The sequence below is a fragment of the Pyxicephalus adspersus genome, chromosome 4 (genome assembly GCF_032062135.1).
Source record: "Pyxicephalus adspersus chromosome 4, UCB_Pads_2.0, whole genome shotgun sequence".
Taxonomy (NCBI): Eukaryota; Metazoa; Chordata; class Amphibia; order Anura; family Pyxicephalidae; genus Pyxicephalus; species Pyxicephalus adspersus.
In genome coordinates, this window is record NC_092861.1 from 33,630,609 (window position 1) to 33,658,119 (window position 27,511).

The window sequence follows — 27,511 nt, forward strand, 5'->3', positions numbered from 1 at the left end:
TATCAAAATACCTTGACAGGTGGGTGTCATTCTGGAGGAGTGGGCATTCCTATGAAGGCTGCATTTGCATGCATACTGCTAGGTACTGTATACATGTGATGCTGAGCCTCCTTAAAAAATCTATCCATTGAATGAAAGAGGTGCACCAGGATAGTTACAGTAAGCTAGGAATTTAAAGTGGAACTTAACCCCGTTATATTCGTCTGTCCCCATTCTGTCACAGGGCAACACCATCTTCTTCCTTTTTCACTTCCTACCTGCAATCTTCCGGCATCTTGTTTGGCTGAGCTGGGATGACATACCTCCGGTGCTGGCACTAGGGAGTTAATTCGGTCCCGGCAGGAGCAGGGCAAGCTGAGATGCCAGGCTTTCTGGCAACGAAACGAATTCCACAGAGCGATGAGGCAGGTAAAAAAGAATATTGCAGAAGTGACATTGTCTGTCCCTTTGTGAAATAATGACCTGCCTGATCAAACACTTTTTAAAGTGGAACTTTAGGGACTTGAAGGATTCCCTGTGCACGGAGATCAGTGTGAGTGCGGGCTTTGTGCAGAGAACATTCTTGAAATCAGAGTGGGCATGGTCTGTGTGAGTCCCGCACATCACACGCCCACTATAATGACATAGGGGGACTTCCGTCCTGCCGATTATGCCCGCCGAGTAGCAGGCCGATAATTGCAAGGCCGTTGATCAACTCTAATGAAATATAAAATAGCTTGTTTGTAAGCGTGTATGTTATACTGTGGTCAACAGTGCTGGCGGGCTGCATATTATTGATTTTATGACAGAGGCTGTGGGCCGGTGGAAATCTGAACACGGCCTCCGGGCCGGACTTTGGTCATGTCTGGTTAAGATTCTCACTTACAAAATAGCCCTATTATTTGCAAACTACATGGCAACAAACAACGATTCAACAGTGATTTGGCAACAAACTTATTCTTCAACTAACTGTGGATAAAAATATACATAAGGACACACTAAATGAAAACAATAATTATAATATTAAAAATAATTATGAATAAAACATTTATGCATAATAGTGCTAATTTATTTTAAGAGTTTTTTTAAACACAATGAATATGAATATTTGTACATCATGAAAATATCAGTTTTATTTTTTAATTATTTATTAAAGTACCCATCTATGTTGAACATTTGTACCAAAGAATTCACATATAATAGAAAAATGAGCAGTATTATACACATAATTTGGTTACTTTGTAAAGTAATCGCTTCCAAACGTTAAGCATGTTTTTCTTCCACAAGGAAGTGGGTTTAGAGGTTTTATTATAGTTCTTAAACATGGAACAGATCAGCATAAAAACTGTTATAAATTTATTCAGAACTAACCTAATTAGACTTTGCATTGAAGGGCCCTCTTCAGTCAGCAATTTTAAACCCAGTTAATTTCAATTGTCTTTATATTCATCCCAACCACAGATGCCCCAGGACACAAACATCTTTGGACTGAGCCTTTAACCCATTACATGAAAAATTCATTATGCACACAGTCCATATATTTTGTTTTATGGCACTATAAAATATATGACACATGGAATGTAAATCAATGTTAGCTTGATACTCTATCAAGCCTATAAACCATTACTGACTGCAGCCGTTATGATTTTACCCTTGCCCACCTTCTCCACACCTTACATCACTTTTCATGACCAATGTAGACAGTAAAAGGGGTAAGGTCAGACCGTGCCATGAACTACATTTTTATGTTGGGCATTAAGAAACACAGGTACACATTACTTTAAAAAATGAAACCTGTTAAACTAAGAGCAATTCAACAAAGTAGGTACCAAAAGGTATTTGTATATTGCAGCCATGATGTAAATTCCAAGACAAAAGTGGGAGTTTAATTAGGCTAACCGTGATGTATTATATAACACAGTCTTTTAACTAAATAAAACAACATAATAAACTCACAAACACTTGGAAATCAGGCAAAAAGGAACAGTCATTTAAATTAAGTCTTATCCCCTTTTCTTCTTGTGTCCCTAAGGATGCTTATACAGCAAACAGGAAAGTAATGACTTAGGTAATGGTGATCCTGACTCCATTTACTCCCTTGTATGAAGAAATCATGTCATGTACTTCTGGAAACACTTATAACCTCTTTCTCAGCTTGAACTCTGGGAAATCCCATGTACTGCCCAGATAAGTAAGGGAGTTTAGTACATTAGCAACAGTAACAATAAATATGTCGCTAAATCACCAGCCATAAAAACCTTAAAAATCATTTAACCAATTAGCATACTTAATTATCTCTCAGTATTGATATAAAAAAAACGTTTATAGGGATATAATAAATACTTAACCGTGAAAGAAGGATTTGTTTATAACCATAAATATATAATGAACTTTGATTAACAAAAATGGTTCAAAGGGAAGTGAAAATGATACAACTACATACCATAATGTATTTTGCAATATTGGGAAAAGAATGAATTAAATGGCTAAGAGAAAGGCTTGTAAGGGGTGATCCTGTCCCTGGAGAAAGCCAGGAGAATAAAAAATTGGCACAAAAATTAGAACTACATTTGCATAATATTGTGTTGTGCTCCTCTTCACAAATATCACTCCTTGGTGATTGAAAAAGGTGCTTGAGATCTACTTCCTTCATTTTCCAAAATTATAAATCTTTACCTTGCCCCTGGTGCAATATTTTTATAACAGAACAATCTATTGAAAATCCCTTTGATCCTTTGTTCTTCTGATGAATTTTAGTTTCAGCATAGATTAGCTTTATATTACATTAGCAGATTTTTATCACTGATATAAATGATATGTTAGTGGCAGTGAGGTGAAGTGGCATAGTATTAATGATAGTTAATCTATAAGTAATTTGCCCTACATTTTTTTAAGGCTGGCCCAAAAAGCAAAGCAAGTTTGACACTGTCCCTGGGCATATACTAACACCTAAGAATAACTTTCATGATAACTCATAATCTTGTCTCTTAATTCTTTCCATACAATACCCATCAATTTAACACCAGTATTACTTTAAAACTGAAAATGTTTTCACCAGAAAACTCATTGTGTAATATATTAACCACAAAAATGTTGGCACTGCATACCATATGTCTGCACTAGAAAAGACCTGGGTGAAACTATCCAAAATAAAGCAGATCCAATTTAAGAATTACAGCACAGCCTTTATGTTATATGGCTAGCATAATTGCAGATTATGGTTTACCACACAAACTTTTTCTATCCAGCAATGTGACACCTGCTGTCCCACTCATTGATCTGTCACTGCCACTGCCTCCTGCCATGGATGACATAACTTCAACACATGTGCATGGGAGTTACTTTGTCCTGTCACCTGGCTCTTACATCATACATTCATCGGAAATGTGAACTAATTTGCACAGAGTATAAGTTTTAAAAATTGACAACATGCAGAAAAAATATGTTTCATTGCATTCAGAAGTATCTTCTGTTTCAAAACTCTATTTATTACCACTTTATTCTGCACTAACAGCTGCTTTACTTGTGAGGACTGTATGAAGTCTTGCTGCCAACTTTTCAATGTTTCCACAGAGGGAACTTTAAAAAAGCTTAGGCAGCATGCAGTTTTTTATCTGAGATACCAAGTCAGCAACATCTTCTGGCTTCCTTCTGTTTGTACATTTATTATGTGACTATTAAAATAATTTCCTACTGTTTGCCTGCCACATTAGAAATAGTAATCTCTGTTGTCCTATATAAGACATGTGCTGCTTGTGTTTTGGGTGGTGTATGTTGTGTATGTTTTGTGCTGTGTATGCTCTGAATGACCTGTGCTTTGCACAGAGCATGCTCCGTAATGTTCATACTATGCAAGCTCTGTAAGTTATACTGTGTGTTCTTCTTCTTTTATTTCAATATTTATTTCTTTGTTTTTTTTTTTTTTTTTGTCCCTTAGGCAGGTTTTAATGCAGGAGATGGCTGGAGGTACTTTAACATCCCTGGCTCACGTACAGATGACATTGCAGGAATTGCAAACACAACTAACGTAGGAGTTCCTGGACGCTGGGTCTTTCGGATCGACAACAACAATGTTCAGGTTGGGGGTTGCAGCAATGCAAGTAAGTTGTATCCCCCTTTGTGGATCTATGGTATGGAAAGGAGAGAGAATGATTGTGATAATGATTGTGACTAGATTGTATAGTACTTCATAGCAAGCTTAGATATGCCATTTTCCTATTGCCTTTTAACCACATTTAATTTAATTATGGAGCCTTCATATAAAAAATGTATTTAGTTATTTAAAACTTTTAATCGTGTAAAATTATTAACAGACAGCAGGATGTGTCATGTATGAACAGGAAAAGTGTCTTTGGCATTGAATGTCAGTTTGTTGGGCTAAAAGGTGCATTTATACTGAGAAGCGGATATCTGTCTGCTGTCCATTACTCTGTACCTTGCTGTGCAGACTTTAGCCGGTCTCATTCATAAAAGTCAGACTGTGGTGGATGCCAAATGCAGCAAAGAGAATTCCATGACTGAAGGTGGACCAGTCATGTAACAGATCATGGGATCACTGTCATATACATTTATTCACTTATAAGCTGTGTCATGACACATTGCTGCGCTTAGTGCTGGCTTGGCTATGTGTTGCCTTCTAGCATAGCCACCCAGAAGGCGTTCAACCCTCTTGGCTCTTCCTGTTCTTGGGCATATAAGGCAGTTTTTAAAATTTTTTAGCTTTGTATAATGTATATGATGTATAATCTGTCTTTATTAGTTTTCAACAAATACTTTTTCAAACATATCAAATAGGACAGTAGATAGAAATTTGTAATAAAAAAAATACTTAGATTAAGTATATAACAAAAAAAAGGGGAATGAGGGAAAATCATACATATTAAATATTTGAATAAACCTTCCAACAATATCGGCATTGAAAGGAAGGGGGAAAGAGGAAAGAGAGAGAGAAGAGAAGAGAAGAAAGAGGAAGAAGAAAACAAAAAAAGGGAGAAAAGAAAGAGCGAAGATAGATCACCAGGCAATAACATATCTTAAGAATAGTTGCATATATATTAAACATGAGTAACAGTACCATTGTACCTAGCATAATTTCTGTTACCTTGTGAATACAAAATGTGGGGGGTTCCCAATTTATTAGATACCAACAAACATGTTATATTAGGTAAGGTAAGGTTTTATATCGTTGGATGGCCAAAACAGCTGCCATATGTTCCAGGACATTCGGTCTTGGGAACCCAGTTTTTCCCATAGTATTTGTTGGGCCACATAGGGGTTATCATCTATATCTTTTAGCCATTCCATCATAGTGGGTGCATTGGGGGATCCCCAATGTCTTGCAATCACTCTCTGTCCTGCAATGATAAAATGGTGAAGTAACCCTTGTTTAAAAGCTTTATTTGAACCTGGGAGTATGGCCAGTAGAGTAATTTCAGGGTGTGGATTTAGGTTCTCGGTTGTGATCTTTTTATATAAATCGAAAACTTTCCTCCAAAATGTTCTGATTGGAGGACAGGAGTTCCAAATATGTATCATCGATCTATTGGAACCTCCACATTGCCAACATTTGGGTAAATAAGCTGGATCAAATTCTATGAATATCTTGTGGACATCTGCACCATCTGCTTTTTAGCTTTTTATATTTAGCTGAAGTTGAATGGTGTCTCAGAAGTTGGAAGTGATATACATTGAATGTCTAATCTGGCAAAATTTTGAGAATTTTGTCTAGCCATTCTTGTATTCTAGGTACCCATCCCAGACAGCATAGACAGCTCAGTGAACTTACTTTTCTGCATATCTGAAAAGCAGTACCGTTTTGTTGTTTATTAATCTTTTTTGATAAATACCTAACTAGAATAAAAAACAATCTTTCATATCAGCCCAGATCAGCCTTAGACATTCTTAGTTATAGTATAGAGTATAGTTATAGTAAAAAATCTTCCTGGTTTGACCTGTGGTATCCTTGGAATCCACAAAAAGCAATGTATGTGAGCTCTAAAGATATCCACCCTATACTTGCTTTTCTACCTAATAAGCCATTATAGTGCCACTTGCACTGAATAGGCAAGTGCATAAAAGGACAGCAGACAGACACATAATTGTTCTAGGTCAGTGAATAGCTAAGGATAAGGATGCTGGCTTTGGAGCAAACAGGTAAACAGCGTCAACCTGGTTTCCTTTCAAATACAATTCTTTGTGTAGCAGCTTTATATAGATTGCATCTGTTTTTTCTCTCTATACCATTAATTACAATTGCACATACAGATCAAACAATCATAAGGACAGAGCTTGTGTAACACTCAGCAAATTGTGTTAATTTTTTTCCTCTGGTGTTGTAATTAACACTTTTTTGTCACATTATACAGCATAACCAAAAACATCCATCAAATATACAAATAAAATAATGATATGCATTGCTACCAAATTAGTATAGACAGAAGGCCAAGTATATTGTAGTTAATGTATTTGTCTAATTAAACAATGCTAATCCATAACACGCCTGCACATCTGGGTAACACATTACTGCTCATTTGAAACGGAATGTTGTGTTTCATTGTTGGAAGTTCTGGAATTCACCAGTAAGCAAATATTGACCTCAGCATATGCCAAGGAACCAAGCTTCGGTCTCCAAATATTTGACATTGGATTCAATGAAAAACAAATATATGTATGAGAGTGCTATTTTTCTCTACCTGACAACATTTTGGAGAAAAAAAAGGTTAGCTAAATATAGTTTCTTAACATACTTTTCGTAATAAAATATGTGCTTCTTTCCCAAACGATTTCTAAGATAAAATTTTAAAATGCCCCTTTTAGTAAACCTAAAGCTGCAGTCAGGTTGTACACCAGCAGCGGCTCTTTGTCTGTGTACATCCAGCGGGGCCCAAGGTGGACACTTCCTATGGGCTTTCAGTGGCAGGAAATCCTGAAGAGTTAGTGTTGTGGGATGGTAGGGAGGGCAGATGCACCATCAAGGAACCGGGACAGATTTAGTTGTTTCACCAACTGAGGAAGTGAAAATCCCATGTGGTATGGGTTAAAATGGGTGGGAGGGTTGGTGGTGAGCTTCTGCCATATTCATGCACAGCATACTTGCCAATTATGGCACAGACTTACCTGTGTGTAGCCACCATGCAATGCAGCAAGGAAGGAAAATCATTCAATACCACCATCTTCGACACTAACTTCACGGTGGATTTCTGAGAGCACACTGATCCTCTTCAACATTGCACAGGAGTTACACAATCAGCATTGCATGTCTCCTTTATCAATTAGAACTACCTATTGATGACTCTTAAAGTTTTGTTCTACTATGTTAAAAAAAAACATTTTTTTCTGCTCTCTTTTATTTATAAGGCAGCCTGAGAGAAATCAAAGTCTGATCTAGACCCAGAGCAAACTTACAGATAAGGAAAGTCAAAGAAAAAGCAGAACTTCACATCTACTTCATTGTTTTGGGTAGTATATCAGAAAATGCTGAAGTTATTAGGGCTAATTTACTAAAGTAATATAGATTGTTCATTTAGCAGAGTGAACTATCTCCCTGTAAGAGATATTTTGCTAAGCTTAGTAACCAAGGTAAAGCTTTGCTGACTTTAATCACCCAGTCATGGGTAAGGAAAGATCCTTGTTTTCCTTGCATTAATATTATTATTATTATTATTATTATCAATAAACAGGATTTATTTAGTGCCAACATATTACGCAGCTCTGTACAATAAATAGTGATTGCATGTGATTATGTATTTTTTGCAAGGTTAATTTTCAACACATTTACAAAGCTAAGCTTAGTTATGCCTTGCCAAGGTGGTACTTCACTTGGTACACTGGTAAGTGAATGGCCTAATGCCCTATGTAAACCATCCCTATTGTTTCAGCGTGATATCCAGGCATTTGACATTGGCAGCCTTGAAATGTTTTTTAGATCAGGATTCCTATAGACCATTGTTTCTTAACCAGGGTTCTGTGGATCCCTAGGGTTCCTCCAGACATTGCTAGGGTTTCCTTATTACCATTGATACCAATTATCTTTTCGGCTATCTGTAAGGGTGACATTCTTCCTACTGGCCATCACACTAATATACTGTGAGCTGTGGATATAGTAATTATAGTAGGGGTTACCTGAGATCTGAAAAAAATCTAGGGAAAGGCTGATGTAAACATTGATATTAGGAATTTAGAATAGGAATATTAGAATAGTTGTACTTGATAACTGCTGTGCTGGCACTGCCAGTGGGAAAATAGCTAAATATATATAAATCTAGCTATTGACAGGGCAGATCACAGCTTTCACATAGGGCTAGGCCTGCATATGGAGTCTATAGCTTATAGGAAGGCAGCGGGTGGTAGTATAGTAGACCTACAACCAATTGGTTGCTTGGTTTTTTTTTAAAAATTAATATGAAGATTAGGGTGTGTGTGTCTGGAATTCACCAAATCAGTAGAACTGTCAACACAAGAGTTCTGATTTAGGCTGGGTATCCTCAGGTACCTGCACTTTTTTTGTTACCTTCTGCTTTTTTAAGGTAAAATCAAAATGTCCAGTCTGACATATGTACATTTACAGAAATTGGAAAACATGTTTTTCAGCCTCTGTTTGTTGGACTCTTCGACCCTGCCAAAATGGAGGTCGCTGTATTGATGACTGTGTCACTGGCAACCCTTCCTACACCTGCTCTTGTCTAAGTGGCTTTACTGGAAAGCATTGTCAAGTCGGTAAGATGGTTTTGTCTCTACTAACTTTTGTATTCATGTGTTATCATTGTCCCTCTTTCTCCTCTCCCCTTGTGTGTGTGTATATATATGCCCATATACCTACACACATGTTACACCTGTATTTATGTATTAGATGGGAGTGTAAAACTGTTACATTTGTGTAGAGCACTTTATTTTCCAAATAGTATTATGATCATTAAGAACAATTGCTAACTGTTGAGGTTCATCTGTTTACTTATGCCATTGGATCCTGTGTCTGCTGTCTGGCCTTTAGGCTTTTTGCCCCCAGCTTGGCCTGTTTGGAAATACGCTTTTTCCTTATACATTAATTATATATTACAGATATGGGGAGATGCTTTTCGCAGCCCTGTCAGAATGGAGGCTCATGTATAGATGTACCTGGTTCCTTCACTTGTCTGTGCACCCCAGATTTCACCGGACCTGTGTGTGATACAGGTAATTCCAGGAAGTTCTGTCATTAAATTGTGTTATTTGATTACATTTTTTGTTGGAACTTTTGTTTCTCCTTGGTAAAACGATAAAAAATGTCACTGACTGCATAAATTAGTATCTTTAATTATTATTTTCCTAAATGTACCTAAAGTTTTGTACATGATCATTGAGTTTTTAAACATTATTATTATCAGTGGTGCAAATTATGTTATTTAGCTACAAAATAAACACAGCTTGTAATCATGTAGGGTAATTTTATTGCTTCATCTAAGAATGTCATCTAAATCACTTGTTTATTAGGCCCACATGAGCAAAATGTATGCTTTGATTCTTTTTATTAGTTTAATCTGATTGTCCATTATATATAGGCATATTGTTTGAGCAGAGATTTAAATGTGTATAATGTATGTATATAAAAAGAGGGGTTAGTACATAGAAGTGAGCATTTGCTACATGTAGTAGAAAGTAAAGAATATACTATTTGAGGTGTAAAAACTAGAATCCATTTTCACTGGTCTTTATTGAAGTGGATTTACATAATTTATCCAATAAAGGCTAAACTTCTGGCAAATATTAAAATACACAAATGAAAAAAATATGTAAACTGTTTTACCTGTCAAAGTGACCCTGATTTCTTAAAGCTCTCCAAGGCTGTGGAGAATGCACTTTCATCACTGAAGCTGGGTAATCCAGCAAACCTGGAATGGATTTCCTATAAGTCATTAGCTATTTGTTAGCAACTTTTTTCATTCCTAGACCAAATCCATTCCAGGTTTGTTGGATCACTTAGATTCATTGATGAAAGTGTATTTTCCCCAGCCTTGGATAGCTTTAATAAATCAGGGCCAGAGTATTTGTAATTCTGTTTAGCCCATTTTGCAAACCAAACTTTCAACTAGAAGGGTATCATTTATCACACATATACAAAACGTTAGGAATAATACAACTTTTTGTGTCAAGTGTATTCTTTTTCATTATTCATGAAAGAGATGTTCAAAATTGGAGTTATACTATAATCTGCTACAAAAAGCTTTTTTCCCTCAATTCCTATGTGTATAAATGGACTTCTTGCTAAGATAGTGGTGTAGTATATGTAATTCACAACAAAGCAAAAAGCTAAACTAAGCTCTTGTCAAACAGTGTTGAGACAATTGTACATTAGTCTAAAATTGTATATTAGTCATACTTTAGTTCCTCAGCTCAATATGCTATAAAGTGATGAGCAATGTGTGAGGGTAGCAGAGAGAGAGCACCTTAATGGAGTACAGCACCTCAATGTAGCAATGCATTCCATGTGTCTCTGATAATAAAGGGATTTATGGCAGTTTAGTCCCTGCTTGTCCTGTTTATCCTAGAGGTATCGCCATGTGTTTACAAGACCTGCTGGAATGGAGGAGTTTGCCGGGACTACTACGGACTTGCAGTGTGCCAGTGTCATCCCAGATACAGCGGGGAAAGCTGTGAGACAGGTAGGAAAGTTCAAGCAATGTAAAAACTAAAAATAGAAGAATAATTATAAATTAAGCAGCTAATAAAATAGAGCACATTTGTGTGAGATTCCAAGTGGGTTCACATACTTTTTTCCTGGAAAGTAAATGTAATTTATTAATCCCTACTGGACACTAAGATTGTGTAAACACAATTAAGTTTATTGCAAAATAAATGTAACAGTTCCCTATATTTGTATGTAACAGCTTCCCAAATAAAAGACAGGCAAATATCACATACACTGTATAATAAAATACACAAGAAAGCGCTATAACATGAAAAAAAAAATGCATAATAATATTAATAATGCATAAATAATAGTTTTTTGTACTATATCTCTAGCTCTCTACCAGTCACCTCCATTTTACCTACATTTAGTTATTCTGTCAGTCACAGTTTTAGTGCACTTCCATTGCTTTGCAATTCAGAAGGGGCGTTGTCTCCCTTCTCTATTATTGTTGTTAATATTATTATTACACAGTATTGATATAGCACCTACATATTACGCATCACTTTACTAAGTTCCTAGGCATGTCACTATCTGTTCTGGCTGCAAGACTCTCGATGGGTATGATTGCTGTGTTATCCGTATATTAAGTGTACATTACACATCTCATTACTCTGTACATGCCTCTCACATTGCCTAATCCACAACTGAATGCTACACGGAGTGACTGGAGGACAATATTTACCCGGCCTGCCATGCTCTGATTATAGTCATGAGATGTACAGTATAGACAGAGCTGGTAGAAGTCCAAGGTTTCAGGCCCCGTGGCTATAAATATGAAGCTGGAGCAAAAAAGGTGGGTAACATTAACCCATCTCTTTTATCTACTCTAGATGGCTGAGTAGACTACTCTAGAATTTTCTGAAGCCTTGATAAAATAGTCAAGAGCAAAGTGCCTGAGTCTCAATACTGTGACCTAGAATCCAGTCATTTAGCTAAATATGTTTGGTAGCCATCCTGTCTGTTACAAGCACCATCCCAAGAATCCCCACCATGGTTCTTTTCTCTGTCTATGGCATCTCCTTGTGTATTTATGGTAAAATTAGGTTTAGTGTTAGGCAGATGCACATGAAAATTTCTTGGTCTTTGCTAAAATGTTTTGCTGTCTGAATTCTTAAATACTGGCTCATGGCATATTTTAAAAGATGAAACTGCAATTTGTATTGTTTTTGCCTCTGTAGCTTTATTTGTGATCATTTTACTTACTTTACTTATTTTAGGACTTTGTTTTTTGATTTCTAGAAATCAGACCCTGTTCTTCTCATCCCTGTTTAAATGGGGGAAAATGTGAGGATCTTGAAGATGCATACAGCTGTCTGTGTCCTTTACGGTTCTCTGGAATACATTGTGAAACAGGTATACAACAATTAGTTTACATTATTGGTAGTAATAGTCAGGCTCATTACAAAATGCCAAAAACTTCTAAACAATAATAAAAAACAATTTGGTATTGCTGCAGAAGGTACTTAAAGGTCAGTAGTTCTCTGGGGTCTTGTGTTTAAACTTTATAGACAAAGTACTAGAACCAGAGGGTCTATATTTGTACACCCAGAATGGTTAACCCCAGAAAAGTGAGGAGTTTAGTAGTACAATGGTATACTATTTTAAAAAAATGTATTTGTTTTTAAAAAATCAAACAGTTTATTAGGAATATATTAAAATCCCAAACATTTTATCACAAGCATAATTAAAATATCAAACACACTGTCCAACAAAAGAAAAAACTAGGTAGAAAATTTCCTACAAAATAGGTCTTGTTGATGCTACCAATGAGTGATTTATATCAGCTTCTATAACGCTTTACAGGAACTATTAGTATTATGTTTTAATGTTATATCCAACTTAAAATAAACTATATGGTAAGTTAGATAAATTGATTCTTATTGTAGGATGTATCTCTGCTATGAAACACTATTGGACCTGACCTTTAAGGAATGATTTTCAAATACCTATTAGCTTTATAAGTTTTCAGTCGAAATAATAATTTAGAGGAAATGTTTAGTGATCTGTTCATTAGTTCTCTTTCATCATGGACAGGACTAAAAAAAGTTGTCAAATTTATTTTTTTTTTAAATATGAAAAACCTAATATAATTATTAAGTTATATTCTATTCTGTCTGCAGGTGAAGCGTTTAGATTCTAATCACATTTCAGTTCCAAGTTGTCTGTGGTATACAGAGCTCAATAGCTTAATCTGAGGTTTACAATGAGAACTTAATAGGCCCTAGAAATAATTCATCCCTTTATCAGATAGCATAGCCTAAAGGGGAAGTATTTTTGCTGTACTGTCCCATTAGCTAATTCATAGTGGTCTATAATCTGTGTGGTATATGTTAAACATAAACAAATATCAATTAAAAAATATAAGCTTGGTAAATACCAATTGACCTCAGATCATTAGAGCTTCCTTTAACGATACCTTTCACTATAAAAACGATGCTGTATTTCACTGTTTTTAAGTTGTAAGGTTTTTGGGCACATTGTTTAATACCTTTATTGTTTAAAATTCGTTGATCCCCAAAACCTACTCCTGGGCACCAAAGTTTTCAATATCCTGCTCCGACATGAGTAAGGAACTGTGGCTGCAAGTCCATAAAACCCGCACAAGTGCTAGAGTCTTCATCTATGTCTATATAAACTAATGCTGTTTTTCCTTTCTTAGAAATCAGACCGTGTTCCTCTACCCCTTGTTTAAATGGAGGGTCCTGTTTGGAGTCAGGAATTACATACACATGTTCTTGTCCTGCTTGGTTCACAGGAGCCCACTGTGAAAATGGTAAGCATCTGAGACCAAAAGTCATCCTTGGTTTATTTTACTAGGCAGAATTTTGAATATGTTGTTTCTGATATTTGTTTCTAGAGATCAGACCCTGCTCATCAGCTCCATGTGAGAATGGTGCAACATGTCAAGATTTGGGTGATACATACATTTGTCTGTGTACCAGAGGGTTTACAGGGATAAACTGCGAAACAGGTTAGGAGCTTTGAAAATAAACTGTAGTAAATGCTGGGGTAAATATATGGTAGGTGGAGAGCTTAAAGAAATTCTGTCATATGAGAAGTATATTGGCTTCAGTATGAGGCATTGACCTGGAACTAGATAGGAATTCTGACTTACTGACATTCATTTGCTAGATGTTTGTTTGGAGTCTTATGACTCAAAAGTAATAAAAGCCACATACAGCCAAGCAACTTGCATTTTCATGATGATTCAGTGGCAGCCACCTTTTTTCTCATATATTATACTTTAAGAAAGCAATGGTACTCTTAAAATTTTGGTAATTATTTTGTAATTAATTAAACTTTTTGCAGACTGAAGTGCTTAGCTTTTGTCCTTTTGGTATTTCACCTTCAGAATTGAAGCCATGCTCTTCTTTTCCATGTCTGAATGGGGGACTCTGTGAGGACGTGGGCTCAACTTACAGCTGTCTGTGTCTGCGCGGATTTACTGGACAACAGTGTGAGACCGGTAAGATGAAAGCCTTGCTGATATTATATTTTTTCTTAAAAGAAGCCTACTGGAAAAAAAATGAATATTGCTTTACAATGCAGTTTGTTGATATCTTTATTTGACCACATAGTAGTGTTGCATTATTTAAGTAGAATGATCACTTTTTTGATTCTAGTTATGAAACCATGCTCTTCATCACCATGTTTGAATGGAGGAATATGTGAGGATATTGGAGATACATATCAGTGTGTCTGCCATCGAAGATTTATAGGAAGACGCTGCGAAACAGGTCAGAATAGAAAGATTAGTTTATCATCCTTAGGCTGGTCACACACTCAGGGCACTTAGTAGGCAGAGTGCCACCCTTGTTACCTGTAAATTATGCCTCACTTACATGTAGCCTTACATGTGGTGATGGAATAGAGGGTGGATCAAAGATTTTCACCCAGAGCCAGCTTCTTTGCATGGAAACAGTTGGTATTTAATTAAATTTACTTGCTTTTTAGACTGGTCTAGGAGGGTATTCACAAATTCCTGTGGTGTCACACTCTCATTGATTGAGTGATCAGCCAAAGTGATTTGAATATGACCTTTACAATGGAAAAGGAGGTCACAGCAAGGATGGAAGTGGAAGTCACAATAAGGATTGAGGAAGAAGAACATGTGTGTACCTGATCTTATGGAAGGGCTGGGAACAACCTGGCTCCTCAGCAGATTACAGCAGGGCTGCGGAGCTCATCCTTCCAAGGGATACAGTGACCACTAAGTGGATGGCATCATGGCCGTTGGTATCCCCTGTCATCCTTGAGGGGTGCACTGGCCATTGAATGGATGACAGTGGGACTGCTGATGTCTCTCTGTCATGCATTTCAAGAGGAATACTGGACACTGCGTGGTTGTCTAATCACAGCTGGGTGGCTAGTGAAAAGTGTTGGGCGTTGCACACTGTGTAGAACACTGGGTATAAAAGTTTATCTAACAAAAACTAGAATTGATTATAACTATTTAGCAGCAGTGTGAATTCCTACTGCCAAAAAACGACCAACCTACAAACTTATACAGTTCATGCTAAGTAAATCCAGCTACCAGACCCCCCCACACAACAGCTATTTGTATATATTGTGGAGCTGAGTCTGATATGAGTTTATTTAGGCCAGCTGGTAGATCTTTACACTACAGCTTTTGATACAGGATCAAACAAACAGTGAACAACAATGTAATATTTATAGTAATTAAAAAAACACTTTGATATTATATGAGGTTTGTTTAATTCATATTTGCCTCCAGTATATATTACCTTCTTTCATTCCACCCCACAGTAGTCATGTAAATGATTAGGAAAAAAATGCTTACCTCTTAGGGTTTTTCCAATTTTATATTACTTTTACCTCGTACGTGCCTTGTGGCAGCTTGTGACAAATCCATCTGTTTACCTTTCTGGGTTGTTGCTGTTATTTTTTAATATCAGCTAGACAAAACCTTTTATTTGTATTCATATCAAGTGTTTTAATTGGAATCAATGTTTCTAAGCTTTGCCATATCCAAGGGCAAAGAACACAGACGTGGATGATATTTGTTTAGTCAAGCAATATGACTAATGTCTTCTGCTGATACATGTTACATTCTTTATGAAATGAAAAGATGTGTCAGACTGATCTTTCTTGAATTGTCTGGGATGTATGGCATCCTAGTTATTTTGGAAAATATAAGGTGTTGTGTAAATAAATTATTGCTCACAACAAATAATGCAATAATATCAATAGGCATAAATGCACTACATATTTATTGCAATATAACATGCATGTTATATGGACCACCTAAAAAAACCAAAATAAAATCTTAATTATAATGTCAGCAACATGAAATGTGTTTTTATTAAGCAATCCACACAAGCAATTCACTGTCAAAGTATAAGAAAATTCTTTGAATTCAGGCTCCTCATGCAGATAATGTAAAATTTATTTTCAAAAAGTGCATTTAAAGTATTTAAACTTCATGCAGATTTAAAATGACAAACACAAAAATATATGTAAAGCAGTTGTAAATTAATTTCAAATTTAACTTAATGTAACAATTTTAACAATGACTCCAAGCACCAGTAAAAAGTTCTGTAATGCACAATAAGTTGAAGATAAAGACCACTTCAGCATGGAAAATGAGTGATCTCTGCTTTGACATAAGCCATGTACCCATGTGTCAGATGATGCTCACTTTACCCACAAAACAATTGTGATTGTCTCTGACAAGAATATGGCCCATCGAGGAAACATCAAATCACCACAGTGAATTGATAAACAACCAATCTGGAACAACCACTGTGAATTTTAGTGGAGAAGAGCGCAGCGGGTGCAGCTTGCTTGTCCTCCCCCCTCCATAGAACAAAATCTTTTGTGATCATTTCCAGTGACAATCATCTGATAGCCCCAGCTCTGCAGTTAGCAAGGTTTGCTCTTCCCCTGCTCATTTTCCACAACACACAGTGGCCTCTATATGCAGCTGCAAAGCTTTATTATTGGGGTGATTTAGAAAGACAAACAAATAGTAAGATTTGGAAAATGACCTCCTCCACTGTCTCCTGAATTTACAGACCTCAATTTCATCCAAACCTCAGTTAGGCTTTACAAGGAAACAAGACATTTTTTTTACAATTCTCAGCAAAGAGACCTCCGAAATTATAAAGCTATGCAATCCTATTGGTGCATATGTGATAATGTTTTATGAATGAATAAGTTAAGAATGAATTAGTAACAGTATAATATTAGTCATGGGGCAAGGGAAGCCTACTGCTAAAGACCATATAAAATATAGCATGCAGGTGGAACTTATCTAAAACCAAAATATCAATTGGATGGTCTTAGGTTTTATTGCTAGCTGGTATTTTTAATGTTTCTTTTTAGTCCTTTACACTTTTGGAGGGTTTATGAGAGAAGGTGACATGTTAGCTTGTTATTTCTCATGGGTCTGCATACTTGTTTTTTTTTTCTAGAGGTTAAACCCTGCTCTTCATCACCGTGCCTTAATGGTGGATTGTGCAAAGACTTGGCCGATAGCTACACATGTGTGTGTAAATGGGGGTTCACAGGGGATCGTTGTGAAACAGGTGAGGAAACTATTTGCCTTTGTGTGAAATATATATATAAATTTATATATATATATATATATATATTTCTGATCCTTATTTTGGATCCATGAAGGGCCCTTATAGAACTGTTGGTAGTGGTGAACTTAAACTCACAATATGCATGTTAGCACTCTAGTGCACAGTGATGAGTTGTAGCCAAGATGTGAATGGCCCAGAAGGAATCAACCCCAGGTGTCCCTTTGCTGGTATTTCAGATTTCCTATGCAGTGTTACTGTTTAGTAGTTCATAGATGATCAGCTTTAGGACTATATAAAGTAGAAATACATTTTAAGGCATACATTCCACCTTAAGGGTTAAATTAGAGCAGAACTAAACCTGAGGATACAGGCACCACTCTTTTTCTCTTCCACATTCAGATGTTTGGCCATCTTGATTGGTTGGCTATTCAGTCACAGCACCCACAGGGAAGCTGGGATGGCTGGGTATGGCAACCAAAGTGAAGCTGTGCATATGCAGCTCAGCAAATTTTGACAGCTGAGCAGCGATCAGGCAGGTAAGAAAGGGAGGCAGGCAGGTATTGCAGAGGGGGCATTGCCTGTGCCTTTCTTCAATATTGGCCTGCCTGATGCCAAATGTTTAAAGCGGAACTTTTGTTGCTTGTGCTTTTAAAAAAATCTTTTGCAAAGGTATTTAAACCAAAAACATGTATATTTGTATGTTATACCTGTCCTCAAAGCTGAAGTAAGATAAACCTCTCAAAGACGTTGAATTGTTGTAACTTGTAGAAATGGTGACGAAACATCAATTAAAAAAATTACTGTATGTAGGCTTTGTTAAACTGTGCTTTTAAAAATACTTGGTATTTGGGTATTATGGTATTGTTAGCCAGTATTTATATAGTGCTGACATATTACGCAGCCACTAGCTGTCATCATGTCACTAGCTGTCCCTCAAAGGAGCTCACAATCTAATGTCCCTACCATAGTCATATGTCTTTAACATAGTCCAAGAAACATTTTTGGGGAAGCCAATTAACCTAAATGCATGTTTTTGGAATGTGGGAGGAAACCCATGGAAAATCTATGCAGATATAGTCCTGGCCAGGATTTAAACCTGGGACCTAGTGCTTCAAAGGCCAGAGTGCTAACCTCTAAACATGTTAGTCCAAAAGCTTCAATACTTTAAGTCACTGACAACCTACAATGACTATGCAAACTATCTGAAAACTGACATTTTGAGGATAAGGTCAGCAATGGAAGCCCTACATTTGTCTTAGTACAGGTTTCTTTAATTAAATCAGGACAGGTTTGCTTCATGCAAGCATATTCCAGCCAATATGCAGCCTTAAGGAACTAAAGTTGGATAACCCTGCTGCATTTTAGTAACATGTCTCTGTTTTTATCTAGATTTCTAAGCATGTATTTGTGTTGTCTCTACTAGAAGTCAAACCTTGCTCTTCATCTCCTTGTCTGAATGGAGCATCATGTAATGATGTGGGTGAAAGTTACAGCTGTGTATGTGTGCGTGGATTCACTGGGAAGCACTGTGAGACAGGTAACGTAATCCTACATTTCTTTTATTTCAACACTGCTGCAAGACTATTTTTGTTTAGTTTTGACACTGTTGGTCATATAGTACAACTTTTTTAAAAAATAAACCCAAAAATTTTGGGGTTTAAATTGGGTTTTTAAGTTGCAGACCTACAAAATAACAAAGTATTGTATACAAATAAAATTTAAAAAATAAAGCAAAAGAGAAAAAAAAGGGTTTAATGCTTTATTATCCATATTATCCATTAATATCCAGAGATGTACATGACAGCAATATTTAAGTAATTGGCTACATTTTTATAATTGATTGTTACATTTGAATAGATGAAAAATATAGAGTGATATATATAAGAGATGAAAAAGACAGTCATGGTTCTGTAGGGTTCTTTACAAGGCGACAGAAGGAGGCTGACATTCCTAGGAGGGGAAGTCTGTCAGAGCTATTTAAATTTTGAGGGCAAACTCTGGGTTTACGGATATTTTTTTAGGTAGGAAACATTGTATTAATAATACCTTCCATTCGGTAAGGGTTGAAAGATGTAATGTCTTCCAATGTATAGCTATAAATTACCTAGCATACAAGAAAAGAAAGAGATGAGTGTTTTAAGCAATGGCTCTATTATTAGGTCATCCATTTGGCTTAAATACCACCATTAAGGATATGTATTGCAGTATGACTCCATAAGGTGGGAGTTTGGTCAACATTTTATAAGTGGCACTTTGGAGATGTCCATAATATGATCCCTGAACCTTTCTTTATTCAGGTTATAAAAAAGACATCAGTAATACTTTTCATACAGCAACACATCCAATATATATTTCATAATTTAATCATAACAGTGCACACATGTGGAAGACAACACAAGTGCTCAGTACTTATTGAGATCTGACCAGATATTTATTTTCATTACTTCACAAATGAAATGACATAGAGTATTCCAGCTTTAAAACTTCCATTATATTTAGTGTGATTTTAAAAACAACAAACATCTTTGTATGTGTTTTTCCTAATCAATACAAATAATTATGTTTTAGTGTCACTAATTTCTTTTCTATCATTTCCTTTTTCAGATTAATTAGAGGAATTTTATTTTGATTATAGTGTTTATATATTCCAAACACTGAGGGATCATGTCAGTCTTATAGAGATGTCCTAGGTACAGATACCTGTAGTACAAATATAGGAAAGGATATAGGAACACTGGTTATTATACATTCACTGTCATGTTGTTCTTGTAAGATTCAAGCTTTTTTTCATTTTTTTGGTTTCTTTTTATTAGAGATCAGGCCCTGTGCTTCATTTCCTTGCCTCAATGGGGGAACATGCAAGAATCTGGTGGAGAGTTACAGCTGTGTGTGTGCGAAGGGTTACACTGGTGAACGCTGCCAGATAGGTGAGGAGACACTCACGTTAAAAGGAATATGTTTTTATATTGTAAAATAGTCCATCAGCAAAACATGAATTGAACTAGATCTGTTAAATATGAGCCATATCCAAATCACACAGGAAGACCTGACAATGCCTAATGTTCCAGCATTAAAAGTTTTATTTACTAGGACTATGTAGCATGCCTCCATCATACTGAACCATTTATAATGTTTCTCCTATTCACTTCTGATATTCCATTGTATATTACTTTATAGTTATTATAATCATCCACGTTTTATTTTGTCTTTTACTGTAGCTAAGCATAGGATGTTACAATGTCATAAAGTAAGGTAGTAAGTTAGAGTTCCATGTTAAAATAAGAAAGTAAATACAAATATTTTACCTGTTTACCTTTTTTTGTGCAATGAAATCCGCTTGCCTATTTTGCCTATAAGATTTTTGTGTATGTTCCTACCCAGTCCCCTACAGCAGAATAGGAATAATTCCTGTTGCATTATGAGAAAGTGGATTTTTTTTCCTAATTGTTCAGCAGTGATATCCCATGTCTGGCATACATCAGTTTTGTTTTGTTATTTTCTTTTCTGCATGTGCTTAGGGGCTTGTGTTGACAGGTTTCAGGCTTGTGTCATTGGAATCAATTTTTCATCAGTTCAGGGCACTTAAGAAGTTATTTAGAATTAATTGACAGGGGCATTTGACTTATTGATGACCTCTTTCTGACCTGCGTTTATCAACATAGGCCCTAAATGGTAAAAGCATACGCAGTCACAGCTTTAATCTTATGGTGGTTGGTCCTTGGAATCTGCATTGGGTTCATTGTTTAGGGTCAGTTTAGATATAATAATGTGGAGTTCTTTCTTAATATTATTTTTCCTGTAGAGATCCGACCATGTTCATCCTTTCCTTGCCTTAATGGGGGCTTCTGTGAGGACACACCTGATGGATTCATCTGTTTGTGCAGACAAGGATACACAGGCATGCTTTGCCAGACAGGTGGGTTTTGCATGCTGTATAGTTAATGACAACTAGGATTATACATTTTACTAGGAAGTGCATACTGCTGTCCAAAACATGTATAGGAGCTTCATATAGTGACATAGATTTGATAATAACTTCTTGTTGTATGTTTTATTTTATCCAGAGATTAAACCGTGTTCTTCATCTCCATGTCTGAATGGGGCAGTGTGTAGGGATGTGGGTACTACTTATATTTGTGTGTGTCCCCGAGGATTTTCTGGTTATCACTGTGAAACAGGTAAAGTAATCTTTCTCACTATTATTGAGTAAAGCACCTACCTATTCTCGTACATGAATAGCGAAAGTAAGGTTAAATATTGTCTAGTAGTAACCTGAGTAAAGGGAAAGTATAGTGAATATTTAGCAAGGCATACTTTCATTTTTATGTGTTTTCTATATTTTGCTTATCTTTATGTTGTCATTTTATTGAATACTGAGGTTAATATTTATTAAAAAAATTCCATAATCTGAGGACAGTTGTAATCATCCCCTACCCTATCCAATAATTACAAATTTGTGCTTTACATATACTTTAACAACTGTTAACAATAAATATAAAATGTATTGAAAATATTTGCTCCACACATTGCTACCAATTTGTAGCACAGCTATCAAAGACATAAAATATTCATCATGGCTGGGCCCTCTTCTAGGTTGCCATATCTCATAGTACTCAAATTCCCATTGTTTCTGTGACATTGCTTTCACAAAAAGCAATTGCAGAAATTCCTTTTTTAACATCTGTCCTTCCCACTACAGAAAAGTTTTCTGACAAGGTGAAAGATAGATAATCGTATAATACTTGTAATCACCGGTCCTGTTTTGGATGTAAAACCCATTGTTTTACATTTACACTTGTCTTTTGTTTAACACAATACCTTTTCATGGATTTTTTAGAAAAAAATGTGTTGGTATGCATGGATATTGTTGCATTTTATATAAATATTGTTTCCTCTCATGGTATGTACAAAAACAACATTACCATTTTTTAAATGATTAAGGTTTGGTCATTTCAGAATTTTTTCCCAATATATTGTTTTATGTTCTATACAAACTTCAAAGTCTGCACTTGTATGTAAAAGACAAAATTTGTCCAATGATAATTAAGGTTCAAAAGGGTCAAATGTCTCCAAAATTTTTTTCAAGCAGAGTTAGATTTTCTTTTCACAATATTGCATTTTCATATTGAATTGCTTTTTTCTAATCTTCTAGAAATTAGACCATGCTCCTCATCTCCTTGTCGGAATGGAGGGATATGCAAAGACTTAGATGACAGTTACAGCTGTGTGTGTCCATGGGGGTACAGTGGACAGAGATGTGAAACAGGTGAGAAGATATCTGCATTTACAATTATGTCTATTCATTGTTTTTCTTAGATGTTAGTGGACACATAACTTGAATATGCAAATCTTTGCATTGAAGCTTAGTTTTTTCAGCCTTGAAAATGTAAGGCTGTAGTTCTCCATTAAACACCAGACTTTGAAAAAATGGCCCATTGCATCATAGTTCATGCCTATTGCTTTTTCAGTAGCGAGAATGAAAGAGGCCTCTTCAAAATAAATTTTTTTGTTTTGGAGCAGTGCGTGTGATGAGGTTATGAGTGAGGAAGTCATTAGTAGGTCATTGGAGGAGCGGAGAGAGCGGCTGGGGGAGAATTTTTCTACCAGGTCAGAAAGGTACGTGGGACAAGAACTGTGGACGGATTTGAAGGCAAAGCACAGAAGCCTGAATTTGATTCTCAGGTGAAATGGAAGAGAACTACAAAGAGATGCAGCAGAAGAGGCGCGGAGGGAAGGATGGATGAGTCTGGCTGCAGCATTCATAATAGATTGTAGAGCAGGGAGTCAGGTTAGTGGAATACCGGAGAGGAGGAGGTTACAGTAGTCCAGACAAGAGATGAAATGAGCGTGTACAAGGAGTTTGGTGGTCTCTGGGGACAGGTAGGGGCGGAGTTTGTAAATGTTGCGCAGGTGAAAGTGGCAGGACCTTGAAATGTTTAGCATATTTGGAGGAGAGGGCAGAATCGAAGGTGATGCCAAGTATCTTCTTTGTGAGACACTATGAAATCTGCATATATGTAAAAACATTTTACTGAATGGTAATGTAGAATTATTATGAAAAGTTTCTATTTTTTTGGACAGAGTTAAGACCTTGCTTGTCATCCCCTTGTATGAATGGTGCCACTTGTGAAGACATGAGTGATGGCTACAGCTGTGTCTGCACAGAAGGATTCACTGGAATAAATTGTGAGACAGGTGAGGAGTCATTATTAATAGGGAGCTCTATTAATAATAATTAGGAAACTTTTTGTTATGTATAACTTACATTTACCTTTGCAAAGTCCTAATGAAATATAGATATTGTCTTGGATCACTACCCGGAATGTTGCAGAATGGTATAGGCACACATATAGCAGTAGCAAGGGACAGAAGAGGGCATCCTACACTTCTCTCCCGCAAAGCTCTTTTAAAGTAAACTCCAGACAAGCAGCAAATTGCATGGTAGAAATATATGTATGAAGACAATTGAGAAAAGCCATCTAGGAGAATAGCATTCTATCAAAAAAATTAACCACAAGGAATAAAGCAAAGTGTTTTTATGTAGCTTAATTAATCATCATGTGCACCTTCTGTATTTCTGTACTTTACAGGGCTGCATTATCTCTACTTCTCAGACTTGCATAATACACCTAATACCAGAGAATAAAACATATACAACTTTCAGCAAGTATGACGTCTTGATACATCTAAATTTAAACCCATGAAACAAATATGTTGTTTCATAATCTTCTTTAATGTCAAAAATAGTAATCTTTTGAGTTTCATATGCCCTGCTGTCAAATAAATCATATCGGCAAAGTTTAAGCATTTAAAAATTCCTGTTTTAGGGTGACAAGGCTTACTTTATTTTAGCTACAGTGTTGTCTCCCTGTCCTGCACACTCCAGAGTTGGACTACAAGTAGTTGTGCGTTGGCACATTTGGCCATAACACAGGCATCCACAGAAAAATCCTACAAAGGGTTTGCAGGATGTGCAAAGTACAGGTGGATAACACATTAAAGTTTGGGGAAAAATATATTTGTGTAACAAAAAAATAATGCAGTCATATTTCACTAAAAATGCTCTACATAATTATTTTGTGAGATTTTAGTTCTACGTGTAATTTCTTTTTGTACTTGTTCATGTTTGATCAGAGATCAACCCTTGCTCATCTTCTCCATGCCTTAACGAAGGCACTTGTGTAGATCAGGGTGAAAATTACAGCTGTTCCTGTCCTCAGAAGTTCACTGGGGAGCATTGTGAAACAGGTGAGCAATGTTTGTAAGTGCCTGTGCTTTCTCTGATTTATTCAGGAACATAGCTTTTTCTTAGTGCATATTATGTGGTAGCCTTATCTAGAAGGTAAACCTGAAAGACTAAACTAAACTTATGAGATGTCTCATTAACTGCTGTAATCATGTATTTGTATTGTTATAAGTTCTGATTGCATACTTGCAGTGAGTAAACAATTTATTTTTTATTTTTTATTTGGTTACTTTGCTGGTCAGCTAGTTTGTCCCAGCAACCCATTTTTTATTGCTTTTATTATACTGTCTAAAAGGGGAATGGGTGTGCAGCAGCAGCTGTGTGGACTGACATACCAATTGTGGAGATAGTTAAAATAATTCAGCCAAGTGTCATGTCCTACACTTCACTTAATGAAAGGTTCACCCTCCTATGTCATTGCTTATTCCTTCTCGGAATGTCCACATCAGCAGACTATGTGTCCTGTCTATTAAACAAGCTTGTTTTACAATGGAGCTGACATTTTCATAGCACTGTAAATGCCACTGCATTTAAGATGTCTTAAGATGTTGCCATCTTTTTGTGAAATAAACCTTTAGAGCTCAATTACAACAAGAGCAGGAAAAGATCCCATTTAACTACTGTAACATAATAAATGACATTTGTTTCTGATGTAGAATAGCTAACTGTGGTTACCATCTGAGTCATTCCTATGGGTAGCATCAGGATTAATAATAGTAAAAATATTAACTACTATGTATTGGTCAATTTGTGTTCATTCTGAGCACCCACCATTCATCTTTATTGAACTGTTAGGCTAGGTACACACGTCAGATGATTCTCATCCGATATTCTTCTCAGGGATAGTATCAGACAAGAATCTGGTGTGTGTACAGCGCTGGATCCACCAGGACAGATCCATGAATGACGAACGATCGAAATGCAAGTGATGGGGAGAGAGTGCAGTGGGGTGCCGCTCCGTCGTTCTCCCCCCTCCCCTCGCTATAAAGCAGAACGGACCCTTTTTTTTGTCCCTCACAAGTTACTGAAGTAGCTTTTTATAACTCTAGTATTTATATGGCTAAAAACAGACATAATTGCACAGTTGCAGGCCATGACCTTTGCAAAGTTCAGAAATATCAAGAATACCGTTACTCAGGGCTCTGCATGTAAATATAAGTTAATACTAAACAGAAGGTACCCTAGGTTGCCATGCAAAACCTGGAGAATTGTATATACTGAGCACCAGCTGTACCACTTGGAAATACTTTGAATACTTGGGAGATCAATTAATTGGTGGATGCTGTGCCCACTCATATGAAGAAATGTTCAGTTTTCATTGGGACTATGACATTAGTGATGTATATGTTCAATGCTAAAAATACGGACAATATTGCCTGCTAATTATCAGGATTTTACTGCAATGTTAGTCTTTACTATGCAAAAAGCTTTTATCTCAAGAAATTTGAATAAAAAAACTGCTTTATAGAAATTTAAAAAAGTGAAGCAAAGAGCAGGTATGCTCACAGAAGCCAAGCACCCACCATTTTTTTATGAATATGAATTTTGTACAATAAATTCTGTTTGGTGATTTCTGGTAATGGGATACCTGTGTTTGTTATCAGCTTTTGTGGAAGAATTTAGAACAGGAGTGTTAGTCAGTGCTTTACGAGACACACACAGACCAGGATTTTCATATTTTACTATAATTCCTGCTTTCTGTTAGAGAAATACTAAAAATGAGTGTAGATCCTTGCCCTTGAGGGACACTTCTGATATTGAACATAGCTAAGCAGAGAACTGAAAGAATAAGGGCTTGTCATTTTTGTCCAGTACTACCACTGTGGCTCACTGCTGTTAGCCAGTCCTCACCTTCCCAAATCACTGTTTACTATTGAAAGAATTGGAGAGGTTAAATTTTCTTTTTGCAGTGCAGTTGCGATTTAGTTTTTTGAGACACTTCATACTGCATCTTGGGGTGCTCTGCGGCTCCAACTACTTCTGCACCAGCTTAGCTTCCTGTGCAAAAAAAAAAACAAAACAGATTGATCCACAACGTTACACCCACAAAAATGCCTATGACGACTCCTGGGTGCTAAGCAGTTGAGAACAGGCACCGAAAAGTGGCGTTTCCACAACTCCAGTCTGATCAACAGCTTCTTTCTGCTGTTATCATTATTATTATTATTATTATTATTATTATTATTAATAATAATAAAAAACAGGGTTTATATAGCGCCAACATATTACGCAGCACTGTACATTAAATATGATGTTATCACTGGAATTTGGTGATGGCAAATGTGTAATGGTGGGGGTTATCATAGACTTGGGCTTTTATATTGTCAAATTCTGGATTGCATATTAGTTACTAGATGTACTAAAGATTTTAGCAGCTTTTCATTTTAAAGGTGATTTTGTTTGAGTTGTTTTTTTTTAAACAATATTTGGATTCTCTGTTAAACTGGAAGAGAAGGTCATTAGGTAATAATGTCCATAAAATTGTAACTCTGTGTCCTTGAAAACTTTCACATTCTGTATTCATGATGGTTTAGACCATAAAGATTGCGAATGTAAGCAGCTTTTAACAGTATCGCGGGAAGGGCTTTATACTGTTAATTAACAGCCTGGCGCTGAGGAACATGACTGGCTGTGACCTTTAAATTCTTAGTTGTTCTGTGACTCACTGGATCCTGGCCTATTTACTCATCACAAACTTCCAGTAAATATAAAGATCCAGCTTTCTTTTTTTTTGTTTGTTTTGGGTTTTTTCCCTTGATGATAATTAACACTTGAATACAGCTGATATAATGCAGCAATAATGTTTAGTTAACTTTGCTCCTTAGTCACATTTTTGAAAAGCTTCTAAATCAAACTTACCATCCACTTGAAGTAGATAATTTTACTGTTTATAGAAATAGAATAGGGAACCCTAGTACATTTACATTTATTTTCTTTAGAGAAAGGTTTCCTGTTTTGTCTGCTTTACATTTGTAAAGCCATATCCGTATCTCTATTGCATACGTAAAGTAAAACTTTTTGTACTGTTTAATGATGGCTGTAAGAAAATAAAACTGTAGTCTAGCCCAGAAT

The 27,511-nt window shown here is 36.2% G+C and overlaps 1 protein-coding gene across 1 annotated transcript in view; it reads left to right on the top strand.

Moving 5' to 3' along the window:
* Positions 1-399: 399 nt before the first annotated feature.
* SNED1 (sushi, nidogen and EGF like domains 1) overlaps positions 400-27,511 on the top strand; it is a 57,921-nt gene continuing 30,809 nt past the window's right edge. The window contains exons 1-18 of the mRNA XM_072410118.1: positions 400-408; positions 3,917-4,079; positions 8,569-8,694; positions 9,037-9,150; positions 10,503-10,616; positions 11,885-11,998; positions 13,305-13,418; positions 13,503-13,616; positions 13,998-14,111; positions 14,269-14,382; positions 17,080-17,193; positions 18,617-18,730; positions 20,007-20,120; positions 20,996-21,109; positions 21,258-21,371; positions 22,346-22,459; positions 23,275-23,388; positions 24,328-24,441. Of these exons, the coding sequence (XP_072266219.1) occupies positions 400-408; positions 3,917-4,079; positions 8,569-8,694; positions 9,037-9,150; positions 10,503-10,616; positions 11,885-11,998; positions 13,305-13,418; positions 13,503-13,616; positions 13,998-14,111; positions 14,269-14,382; positions 17,080-17,193; positions 18,617-18,730; positions 20,007-20,120; positions 20,996-21,109; positions 21,258-21,371; positions 22,346-22,459; positions 23,275-23,388; positions 24,328-24,441 (2,008 nt within the window). The remainder of the gene's footprint in view (positions 409-3,916; positions 4,080-8,568; positions 8,695-9,036; positions 9,151-10,502; positions 10,617-11,884; positions 11,999-13,304; positions 13,419-13,502; positions 13,617-13,997; positions 14,112-14,268; positions 14,383-17,079; positions 17,194-18,616; positions 18,731-20,006; positions 20,121-20,995; positions 21,110-21,257; positions 21,372-22,345; positions 22,460-23,274; positions 23,389-24,327; positions 24,442-27,511) is intronic.